The sequence below is a fragment of the Giraffa tippelskirchi genome, chromosome 2 (assembly GCF_054371585.1).
Source record: "Giraffa tippelskirchi isolate mGirTip1 chromosome 2, T2T-mGirTip1v1.2.pri, whole genome shotgun sequence".
Taxonomy (NCBI): Eukaryota; Metazoa; Chordata; class Mammalia; order Artiodactyla; family Giraffidae; genus Giraffa; species Giraffa tippelskirchi.
In genome coordinates, this window is record NC_137276.1 from 33273562 (window position 1) to 33286482 (window position 12921).

Sequence of the window (12921 nt, forward strand, 5' to 3'; positions counted from 1 at the left end):
ATCGTTAAGGGAACAACTTTCAGCAAGAAGAGTAAATCCAGAATGAAAGTTATGGGAGATAAGAAATAAGGGCAAACATAAAACTCAATTAACCATGTCACAAAATAATCAACTAGTGAGTGTAAGAAAAATAGTTTTGTTTTTAAAATGTGTTAAACAAAAACTCTAGACAATGTTAATTGAGACTGGAGAGATATGACTTTTATAATATAAAGCATTCTAAGATCCTCTTCCGTTTCTAGTTCTGTCAGTAGTTGATGAATAAATGAATGAATGAGTGAGTGAATAACAAACTCTTTCTGATCTCCTTTGGCTTCATGCTCTGACTCTCACAAGTCAGTTTTGCCCTTTGGAGCACCCATCCCAGGCTCCTAAAACTACTGCTCCTCACCAGTCCTTGGGCTCCCACAGCTGTAGATGAGGAGAATTCTGCAATTTCCCTCTCTGATCTTAGAATCCCCAACTGTAAAGTTTTACTTCAGGTTCACTTTAGAAAGGGCTCTGAACTTTGAAAACATTTCCTGCAGTTCATTCTCTGTTGACACTTTTCATCTGTTCCAATTTTGTACAATTGCTTTCAATCTTTTATAAACTTGAATTCCCAAGTGACTGAAACTGTTAAGTGCAGCATCACAGAAGCCATAAGAGAAGAGATATCAAGGAGCAAAAAGATGAGGACAGGTCAATAAATATGACCAGAAGGTCCTTGGTAGCCTTCAGGAGTAAATGGGTTGGGTTAGGGATGAAATGTGTGAACAAAAAGTAAAGGCAATGTATATAGACCAGGAGATCACCCTTATAATAACTTGGGCAGGAAAAACAACCAGAAAGGGCTTTTAGGGTTTAATCAAATGCTTGGATTTCTCTTTGTTTTAAAGCATAGAAAGCTTCTTGGATATGAAAGACTTAACAGCATAGGGAGATGGAAAAGTTGAAGAAAATGTAAGAAAAGGATATAAAGATGTCAATAGATTCCTAAAAGAGACCAAGGGAAGTTCCAAATTACTTAAAAGTTAGCTTTAGAGTGAGGCGAGCAAACATCTGACTTTAAGAAAAAGACAAAGAATGATGTGGCAAAGATTAAAAATAGCTGCACTGGGTGTATGGCTGAGAATCACTTTGCTGCCATCTGAAACTATCACAGAACTGTTAATCAGCTATATTCCCAAAATGTTTTTGGTGTTAAAAATAAATTAAAAAAAAAATTTTTAAATAGCTGCAGTGGGGGAATATGCTAGGGAAATACTAAGTAACAGAAGAAAATTCTGGTTCAGCATATTAAGAGCTTATTCACTAGCTCCAAAATAAATTACCCTTATTACTCATTTTGATCTTAATACCTGGATAACCATGATGGTGTGATCACTCACCTAGAACCAGACATCCTGGAATGTGAAGTCAAGTGGGCCTTAGGAAGCAACACTATGAACAAAGCTAGCAGAGGTGATAGAATTCCAGCTGTGCTATTTCAAATCCTAAAAGATGATGCTGTGAAAGTGTTGCACTCAATATGCCAACAAATTTGGGAAACTCAGCAGTGGCCACAGGACTAGAAAAAGGTCAGTTTTCATTCCTATCCCAAAGAATCCAATGACAAAAAATGTTCAAACTACCACACAATTGCACTCATTTCACATGCTAGCAAAGCAATGCTCAAAATCCTTCAAGCTAGGCTTCAACAACAGGTGAACTGAGAACTTCAAGATGTACAAGCTGGATTTAAAAAAGGCAGAGGAAGCAGAGATCAAATTGAACATCCATTGAACATTCATCCAACATCCACTGAATCATAGAAAATACAAGAGAATTGCAGAAAAACATCTACTTCTGCTTCATTGACTACGCTAAAGCCTTTGACTGTGTAGATCACAACAAACTGTGGAAAATTCTTAAAGAGATGGGAACACCAGATCACCTTACCTGCCTCCTGAGAAACTTGTATGCAGGCCAGGAAACATCAGTTAGAACCAAACATGGAACAGCCGACTGGTTCAAAACTGGGAAGGACTGTATATTGTCACCCTGTTTATTTAACTTATATGCAGAGTTCATCATGTGAAATGCCAGGCTGGATGAAGCACAAGCTGGAATCAGGGCTGCTGGGAGAAATATCAATAACCTCAAATATGCAGATGACACCACTCTAATGGAAGAAAGTGAGAAGGAATTAAAGAGCGTCTTGAGAAAGGTGAAAGAGGAGAGTGGAAAAGTTGGCTTAAAACTCAACATTCAAAAAACTAAGATCATGGCATCTGGTCCAATCACTTCATAGCAAATAGATGGGGAAACAACTGAAACAATGACAGACTTTATTTTCTTGGGCTCCAAAATCACTGCAGATGGTGACTGCAGCCATGAAATTAAAAGATGCTTGCTTCTTGGAAAGAAAGCAATGACAAACCTAGACAGTATATTAAAAAGCAGATACATTCATTACTTTGCCTACAAAGGTCCATATAGTCAAAGCTATGGCTTTTTCAGTAGTCATGTATGGATGTGAGAGCTGAACCATAAAAAAGGCTGAGCGCTGAAGAATTGATGCCTTCAAACTGTGGTGCCTGGAGAAGACTCTTTTTTTTTTTGGAGAAGACTCTTAAGAGTCCCTTGGACAGCAAGGAGATTAAACCAGTCAATCCCAAAGGTAATCAACCCTGAATATTCATTGGAAGGACTGATGCTGAAGCTGAAGCTCCAATACTTTGGCCACCTGATGGGAAGAACTGACTTATTGGAAAAGACTCTGATGCTGGGAAAGATTGAAGTTGGGAGGCGAAGGGGCTGACAGAAGATGAGATGGTTGGATGGCATCACTGACTCAATGGACATGAGTTTGAGGAAACTCTGGAAGATGGTGATGGACAGGGAAGCCTGGTGTGCTGCAGTCCATGGGGTCACAAAGAGTTGGACACGACTGAGTGACTGAATGATGACAACCCATTTTTCTCCTAAAATGCCCTGCTCCAGATCTCTAAGATGACCTCGTTTACTTAGCAAAACAGGGATATCCATCAAAATTACATTTCTGTGTGCACTGCAATTTCTGTCTCATTCTCTGCTTTGAAAAGATATTTCCTCTTCTCTAGAACCACAGCTATTGACTCATGTTCTGGTTCAATATCATCCTGACTCTGAAGGAGTTCATGTGCTAACTGCTTCAGTTGTGTCCGACTCTTTGCAACCCCATAGACTGTAACCCACCAGGCTCCTCTGTCCATGGGATTCTCCAGGCAAAAATACTGGAGTGGGCTGCCATTTCCTTCTCCTGGGCGTCTTCCTGACCCAAGGATCAAACCCAAGTCTCTTGCATCACCTGTATTGGCAGGTGGGTTCTTTATCTCATATTCTTTCTAATATATTCTGGCTCTTTTCCTATGAATTTCATCACTTCCTTTTAGAAGATAAGTACTGTCCCCAATTTTTAAGAACTCCATACTTTGATTCTGTTCTCTCTCTTATTTTCAGCCTCTTTTTACTGTCAAGCTTCTTGATGAGTATCTACATTCACTTCCTGTTGAGTATTACTGACATTGGTTTAGTTTTTTCTCTAAAACTCTTTCTTATTTACCAAGAAGACCACTCGGGAGGAGGTCAAGGCAACTGACTCCAGTATCCTTGACTGGAGAATTCCATGGACAGAGGAGCCTGGTAGACTACAGTCCGTAGGATCACAAAGAGTCAGACATGACTGAAGCAACTTAGCACTCATGCATGCAAGAAGACCACTTATGAACTTTTGCTATGATTCTGGCTATATGCCACAAGTTTTGTAGATAGTGTTCTCATTATTATTTTAAGAATAGTCTCTAATTTCAGTTTTGTTTTCCTATATAATCCACATTATTTATGGGAATTTTTTTTAAATGTTATTATTTTACTTTAAAAATAGGAATTTTTTAAAAGGAGTTTTAGGATCACAGCAAAATTGGTATAAAGTACAGTTTCCACATACACAGCCTACCTCACTATCCTGCACCAGAGTTATAATTTATTATGTTTGTTGCAATAAAAGAGTTGCACTTGTTATAATCCATGGACCTATACTAACCCATCATTAGCACTCAAAATCCATAATTTATAGAAAAGTTTACTCTTGGTGTCTTATGTTATACGGATTTTTGTCAAATACATAATGATAGGTATCCACAATTACAGTACCACACAGAGTAGTTTCACTGCCCTAAAAATCCTGTGTGCTCTGCCTATTCATCCCTCCCTTTTCCTAATTCCTGGTGATCAATGACATTGTTACTGTCTCCATAGTTTTGCCTTTCCCATAATGTCATATAGTTGGGTCTAGCCTGTTTTTTTAAAAATATGTGTTTAGATGGGGAGGAAAAAGGATATCCTTTTGTTATTATCATTCATTAACTTTTTTAATGATGAGATATTTTTGCCCTTTATATGTGTCATTTTACTCAAACATAGCACAGTATATAAGCCAGCATTATCATCATTTTTATAGAGTTCTACTGTACTTCTAGCAATACTGTTTGTGGATAAGGTCTAGAAGTTAATTCCAATTTCTCCAGGAAGTTGTGGGATATAGATGAAATTTCTATGTCCAGCAATTTCTTCCAGCAAATTGATAATGCAAAAAATCTTTTTTTTTGTATAATCCAGAATGACTGGGAGAGATAAAGGTCCCAGAAATCAAATCCTTGGGAGTCTTGGCCTTTGCCTACACAGTCTAAGGACTGTGTAACCGCTTCTGTCATCATCCATGTGGCTCTAATCCTAAACATTGAAGAGACACATTCTCTAACACATAAAGACACTTATTGCCTTAGCGGAGTGATTATAAATAAAATAAATATTTTATATATTTACAAATAGAAATAAAAATAAAGCAACATCCAAGTAAACTAAACTGTTCCTACCATTTATCTAGAGTTTCCCTTTTGTAGGTTTTGTGTGATGCTTTGCTGAGGACTGGCATTATTTTTCAAGCATAAAGTTTATTACCTGCAGAAAGCAGATCGTAATGACTGTGACACAGGTGTCAGAGGAACACCATTTTCATCTAAGGCCCATGATAGAGAATAGCTTAGTTTTCCTGACGTCAAAAGACAAAGTTCTTCAGTTCCATTTTCCTCAAGAAGAAAGGGCACATCTGTTTATAAAGAGTGTTAAAAACATATGAATATTTGACCACATTACAGTTTTTTCCCCTTTTACGTGTTCCTGGAACTCCAGGAATACAAAGTTTATGCTGACTGCAGGCTCTGTTCTTACAGCTCTCCTTCAACTCCTACCCAAAATCTCTCAAGGCGGACTGTTTCAAACAGACTACAAACAAGAGGGGAGAGAATTTATCTGAACACACGTTTTCAAACCATTCTTTCTGGGAGTGGCTGCCAGCAAGGGAAAAAACCACTGGCAGCAAAAAAAGGCTTTCCAATGTGGTCCAATGGTAAAGAATTTGCCTGCCAATGTAAGATCAGGAGATGTGGGTTTGATCCCTGACAGAGGGGATGAGGGTGGGGGGAAAGATCCCCTGCAGTAGGAAATGGCAACACACTCCAGTATTCTTGCCTGGGAAACTCCATGGCGGGATGCAGTCCATAGGGTCACAAAGAATCTGACACAACTAGCAACTGAGCACACAACGCTAGCAGAAAAAGAGCTCCTGTTTGGCTCCTTTCCTACATTCTTCAACGTTCTCCCTCTCCTCATCTTCCTTCTCAGTCTCCAGAGAGCTTAGTGATATTTCTTGAAACTTCTGCCAAGTGCTTAGTGCATCCTAAATTTTTCCAAGCCTTTTCTCCTGGGTCTCCACAACCTAAGCGCTTTTCTGCTTCATCTAGACTCTTATCTAAGCAGACGACATTCCTCCCTCATTTTCTGTACTTTCCTTGTTCCTTGACCTGCTCATTTCCTTCCCTCTCCTCCTTGCTCACTCATTCATACTCCCTTTCTTTTCCCCAGATGGACACAGCAATTACAACACCCCAAGGAGGGCGAGCGAGAAGGGAACCGTGGGAGAAGAGGAACGACAGCATTCCAGCAGACATGCTAACTTACAGGAGGAGTAAACGCAATTGAAAGACAGTAAAAAAAAAAGTCCCTTCTTCTTTCCTCTCTCTCTTTTTTTAAAAAATAAATTTATTTATTTTACTTGGGGGCTAATTACTTTACAATATTGTAGTAGTTTTTGCCATACATTGACATAAATCAGCCCTGGGTTTACATGTGTTCCCCTTCCTGGACCCCCCTCCCACCTTCTTCCCCATCCCATCCCTCTGGGTCATCCCATTGCCCCGGCCCTGAGCATTTGTCTCATGCATCGAACATGGAATGGTGTTCTGTTTCACATATGATAATATACATGTTTCAATGCTATTCTCCCAGAACGTCCCACCCTCACCTTCTCCCTCAGAGTCCATAAGACTGTTTTATGCATCTGTGTCTCTTATTCTGTCTCGCATAACACCATACACAAAAATAAACTCAAAATGGGAGGCGGGGCTAAGATGGCGGAGGAATAGGACGGGGAGACCACTCTCTCCACAAATTTAGCGAAAGAACATCTGAATGCTGAGCAAACTTGACAAAACTACTTCTGAAGGCTGGCAGAGGACGTCAGGCATCCACAAAGAGCGCATTATCTTCAAAAGAGGTAGGAGAAATTATAAAAGATAAAAAGAGAGACAAAAGAGTTAGGGACAGAGACCCGTCCCGGGGAGGGAGTCGTAAAAGAGGAGAAATTTCCAAGCACCAGGAAACACTCTCACCGGCAGGCGTGGGGGAAGATTTCTTATCTCGGAGGGCAACGTAACTGGGAGAAAAAATAAATAAAACCCACAGATTAGGTGCCTAAAGCAACTCCCAGCAAAGAACCCCAGACGTTCGCATCATCCGCCACCAGCAAGTGGGGGCTGAACGGAGAGGAGCGAGCGGCACTGCCTAGGGTAAGGACCGGACCCGAGTGCCCCGAGGGCAATCTGAGGGAGCTAACGTGAGATAGTAACCTAAACTGTGGGACAGCCAGAGAGAGAGAACTATCCCGCGAAAAGCCCAACTCTAAGGCACTGCAGGCCCGCTCACAGAACAAAGGACTGAGCGATACCAGAGGAGAGCTAGCCGGCTGCGGACCGCCCCATCCCCCGCCGGACACAGCGGGCAGGCGGGGCCACCCAGAGCTGGAAAGGGGCAAACTCGGCCCCAGAGAGGGCACCCCCTACCAATCTGCAAACAGGCTCCCAGTTTCTAAGCAAAGACTGCCTGAGATCCCGGAGGGTCGACAGCCGCCGGGAGGGTCGCAGCCAGAGATCAGCTCCCCAGAACCGACACAAAGCACACCGGAGCCGGGCGCGCCCGTAAACCGAGGCGAGGTCCAGGGAGGTGATAAGGCGCACTGCCCCAACAGGGGAGAGCGCGCTTGCCAAACTCCTGGCCGCCCGAGCAGCTCCGAACGGGAACGGCACAAGGCGCGGGCGAAACCGAGTCTGCGCCTTTGTGGAGTAGCCGGGAGCCTGAACCTGAGCGGCTTAGACCTGGGAAGTGCACGCAGCTCAGGGTGCGCTCCCCGGCCGAGTAACCTGAAGCCTGAGCAGGGTAGACGGGGAAAGCACACACGCCGTGAGTGGGGGCGAACCCAGTGCGGCTGAGACACTGCGAGCTCACCACACACACGCCAGGTTTGCAGTGTTCGTCCCTCCGCACAGCATGATTGAACAAGCGAACCTAAAGAGACCACCTCCACCCCTTTGTTGCAGGGCGGAAATTAGATACTGAAGAGACCTACAAACAGAAGCCAAATAAACAGAGGGAGGCGTCTTGGAAGTGACAGGCCAACAGATTAAAATCCCTGTAGTTAATACCGACTGCATTGAAAGGGACCTATAGATCTTGAAAAGTATAAGCAAGAACAAGGATCTATCTGAAACTGAGCAGTCCCCACACTGCTCACAATAGCGCCAGAGAAAGTCTGGGATATATATTTTTTTACTATTTTTTTTTAAATTAAAAAAAAATTTTTTTTTTCTCTTCTTTCCTTTTTCTTCAAGTCCTCTATTACACCTTTAACTTTCATTTTCATAACCCACTATTAACTTGCAAAAAAAACCCCCTATTTTTGAAGCAAACTGCATACGTATATCTTATACCTTTTGTGTTTTCTTTTTTTTACTGTTTTTTTCCTGTTTTACTTTTTTTACTGTTTTACTGTTTTTTTTCTTTTTACACTGTTTCCTTTTTTTCTTCTTTTTTTTATATTGTAAGTTTTATAAGAGTCTAACCTCTACCCTTGGTTTTTAATCTTTGTTTTACATATTTGATATCAATTTTGTACATTTAAGAACCCAATCTTTAGGACCCATTTTTACTCAGGAGTGTGATCACTGGCCTGATTACTCTCTCCCCCTATTGATGCTCTTTCTTCTCCCCCAGGGAACCTCTATCTCCTACCCTCCTCCTTCTCTTCTCAACCCAATTCTGTGAATCTCTGAGGGTGTTCTGGGTACCGGAGAACACTTCAGGAACAGGATACTGCCCAGATCTCTCTCTCCCCTCTTGATTCCTCCCTTTCTACTCATGCTCACCTCTATTACCTTCCTCTCCCCTCTCTATGTATCTCTGTGAACCACTCTGAGGGTTCCAGACTGTGGAAAGCACAGAGGGAAGTGCTTACTGGCTAGATTGCTCTCTCCTCATTTGAATTTCCCTCTTCCCCTCCTGGTCACCTCAACCCCGCCCCTCACCTCATCTCTCCATGTAACTCAGCAAACCTTTCTGGGTATCCCTCACTGTGGAGAATCTTTTCACCATTAACCTAAAAGTTTTATTATTGATGCTGTATGGATGGAGAAGTCTTGAGGCTACTGCAAGAATAAGACTGAAAGCCAGGGGAAACATTAAATAATAAGAGACCATCCAATAGCCTCCACATATACACTGAAACCAAGCTCCACCCAAGAGCCAATAACTTCCAGAGGAAGACATACCATGCAAATTCTCCAGCAATGCAGGAACATAGCCCTGAGCATCAATATACAGGCTGCCCAGAGGCACACCAAATCCATAGACATCTCAAAAATTAATACTGGTCACTCCATTGCACTCCAGAGAGCAGAAATCCAGCTCCACCCACCAGAACACCGACACAAGCTCCCCCAACCAGGAAGCCTTGACAAGCCACCTGTCCAACCCCACCCACAGTGAGGAACCTCCACAATAAAGAGGAACTTCATACTACCAGAATACAGAAGGGCCACACCTAACACAGCAATCTAAACAAGATGAAAAGGCAGAGAAATACTCAGCAAGTAAAGGAAAATGAGAAATGCCCACAAAACCAAACAAAAGAGGAGGAGATAGGGAATCTATCTGAAAAAGAACTTAGAATAATGATAATAAAAATGATCCAAAATCTTGAAAGCAAAATGGAGTTACAGATAAATAGCCTGGAGACAAGGATTGAGAAGATGCAAGAAATGTTTATCAAGGACTTAGAAGAAATAAAAAGGAGTCAATATAGAATGAATAATGAAATAAAGGAGATAAAAGACACTCTGGAGGGAACCAACAGTAGAATAACGGAGGCAGAAGATAGGATAAGTGAGGTAGAAGATAGAATGATGGAAATAAACGAAGCAGAGAGGAAAAAAGAAAAAAGAATCAAAAGAAATGAGGAAAACCTCAGGGACCTCTGGGACAATATGAAACGCCCCAACATTCCAATCATAGGAGTCCCAGAAGAAGAAGATAAAAGGAAAGGCCATGAAAAAATACTCGAGGAGATAATAGTTGAAAATTTCCCTAAAATGAGGAAAGAAATAGTCACAGAAGTCCAAGAAATCCAGAGAGTTCCAAACAGGATAAACCCAAGGCGAAACACCCCAAGACACATATTAATCAAATTAACAAAGATCAAACACAAAGAACAAATATTAAAAGCAGCCAGGGAAAAGCAACAAATAACACACAAGGGGATCCCCATAAGGATAACAGCTGATCTTTCAATAGAAACCCTTCAGGCTAGAAGGGAATGGCAGGGCATACTTAAAGTAATGAAAGAAAATAATCTACAACCCAGATTACTGTACCCAGCAAGGATCTCATTCAGATATGAAGGAGAATTCAAAAGCTTTACAGACAAGCAAGAGCTGAGGGAATTCAGCACCACTAAACCAGCTCTCCCAACAAATGCTAAAGGATCTTCTCTAAACAGGAAACACAGAAAGGATGTTTCAACACGAACTCAAAACAACAAAGTAAATGGCAACGGGATCATACTTATCAATAATTACCTTAAATGTAAATGGGTTGAATGCCCCAACCAAAAGACAAAGCCTGGCTGAATGGATACAAAAACAAGACCCCTATATATGCTGTCTACAAGAGACCCACCTCAAAACTAGGGACACACGCAGGCTGAAAGTGAAGGGATGGAAAAACATATTTCATGCAAACGGAGACCAAAAGAAAGCAGGAGTCGCAATACTCATTTCAGATAAAATAGACTTTAAAATAAAGGATGTGAAAAGGGACAAAGAAGGACACTACATAAAGATCAAAGGATCAATCCAAGAAGAAGACGTAACAATCATAAATATATATGCACCCAACGTAGGAGCACCACAATATATAAGGCAAATACTAACAAGTATGAAAGGGGAAATTAACAATAACACAATAATAGTGGGAGACTTTTAATACTCCACTCACGCATATGGATAGATCAACTAAACAGAAAATTAACAAGGAAACACAAACTTTAAATGATACAATAGACAAATTAGATTTAATTGATGTTTACAGGACTTTCCACCTCAAAACAATCAATTTTACCTTTTTCTCAAGTGCACATGGAACTTTCTCCAGGATAGATCACATCCTGGGCCATAAATCTAGCCTTGGTAAATTCAAAAAAATTGAAATCATCCCAGCCATCTTCTCTGACCACAATGCAGTAAGATTAGACCTCAATTACAGGGAAAAAACTATTAAAAATTTCAACATATGGAGGCTAAACAACACGCTTCTGAATAACCAACAAATCACAGAAGAAATCAAAAAAGAAATCAAATTATGCATAGAAATGAATGAAAATGAAAACACGACAACCCAAAACCTATGGGACACTGTAAAAGCAATACTAACGGGAAGGTTCATAGCAATACAGGCGTACCTAAAGAAACAAGAAAAAAATCAAATAAATCAACTAACTCTACACCTAAAGCAACTAGAGAAGGAAGAAATGAAGAACCCCAGGGTCAGTAGAAGGAAAGAAATCTTAAAAATTAGGGCAGAAATAAATGCAAAAGAAACAAAAGAGACCATAGCAAAAATCAACAAAACTAAAAGCTGGTTTTTCGAGAAGATAAACAAAATTGACAAGCCATTAGCCAGACTCATCAAGAAACAAAAGGAGAAGAATCAGATCAACAAAATTAGAAATGAAAATGGAGAGATCACAACAGACTCCACAGAAATACAAAGGATCATAAGAGACTACCACCAACAGCTATATGCCAATAAAATGGACAACTTGGAAGAAATGGACAAATTCTTAGAAAAGTATAACTTTCCAAAACTGAACCAGGAAGAAATAGAAGATCTTAACAGACCCATCACAAGCACGGAAATCGAAACTGTAATCAGAAATCTTCCAACAAACAAAAGCCCAGGACCAGACGGCTTCACAGCGGAATTCTACCAAAAATTTAGAGAAGAGCTAACACCTATCCTACTCAAACTCTTCCAGAAAATTGCAGAAGATGGTAAACTTCCAAACTCATTCTATGAGGCCACCATCACCCTAATTCCAAAACCAGACAAAGATGTCACAAAAAAGGAAAACTACAGGCCAATATCACTGATGAACATAGATGCAAAAATCCTTAATAAAATTCTAGCAAACAGAATCCAACATCATATTAAAAAGATCATACATCATAACCAAGTGGACTTTATCCCAGGAATGCAAGGTTTTTTTAACATCCGCAAATCAATCAATGTAATACACCACATTAACAAATTGAAAGAAAAAAACCATATGGTTATCTCAATAGATGCAGAAAAAGCCTTTGACAAAATTCAGCATCCATTTATGATAAAAACCCTCCAGAAAGCAGGAATAGAAGGAACATACCTCAACATAATAAAAGCTATATATGACAAACCCACAGCAAACATTATCCTCAATGGTGAAAAATTGAAAGCATTTCCCCTAAAGTCAGGAACAAGGCAAGGATGCCCACTTTCACCACTACTATTCAACATAGTTTTGGAAGTTTTGGCCACAGCAATCAGAGCTGAAAAAGAAATAAAAGGAATACAGATAGGAAAAGAAGAAGTAAAACTCTCACTGTTTGCAGATGACATGATCCTCTACATAGAAAACCCTAAAGACTCTACTAGAAAATTACTAGAGTTAATCAATGAATATAGTAAAGTTGCAGGATATAAAATTAACACACAGAAATCCCTTGCATTCCTATACTCCAATAATGAGAAAACAGAAAGAGAAATTAAGGAAACAATACCATTCACCATTGCAACAAAAAGAATAAAATACTTAGGAATATATCTACCTAAAGAAACAAAAGACTTATATATAGAAAACTATAAAACACTGATGAAAGAAATCAAAGAGGACACAAACAGATGGAGAAATATACCGTGTTCATGGATTGGAAGAATTAATATAGTGAAAATGAGTATACTACCCAAAGCAATCTATAGATTCAATGCAATCCCTATCAAGCTACCAATGGTATTTTTCACAGAACTAGAACAAATCATCTCACAATTTGTATGGAAATATAAGAAACCTCGAATAGCCAAAGCAATCTTGAGGAAGAAGAATGGAACTGGAGGAATCAACCTGCCTGACTTCAGGCTCTACTACAAAGCCACAGTCATCAAGACAGTATGGTACTGGCACAAAGATAGAAATATAGATCAATGGAACAAAATAGA

The 12921-nt window shown here is 40.2% G+C and overlaps 1 protein-coding gene across 50 annotated transcripts in view; it reads right to left on the reverse strand.

Annotated features, from left to right (window-relative positions):
* The window catches only part of CC2D2B (coiled-coil and C2 domain containing 2B), a 109853-nt gene that overhangs the window by 61587 nt on the left and 35345 nt on the right, over positions 1-12921 (reverse strand). For 39 of the 50 annotated variants that reach the window (XM_081551650.1, XM_081551512.1, XM_081551593.1 and 36 more), the window contains one exon: positions 4963-5110. The exons of the other annotated variants lie outside the window; for them this stretch is intronic. Coding sequence is in view for 38 of the 39 variants with exons in the window: in XM_081551512.1 (XP_081407638.1) it covers positions 4963-5110 (148 nt within the window). In the remaining variant the exon portion in view is untranslated. The remainder of the gene's footprint in view (positions 1-4962; positions 5111-12921) is intronic. 50 annotated transcript variants of the gene reach the window in all.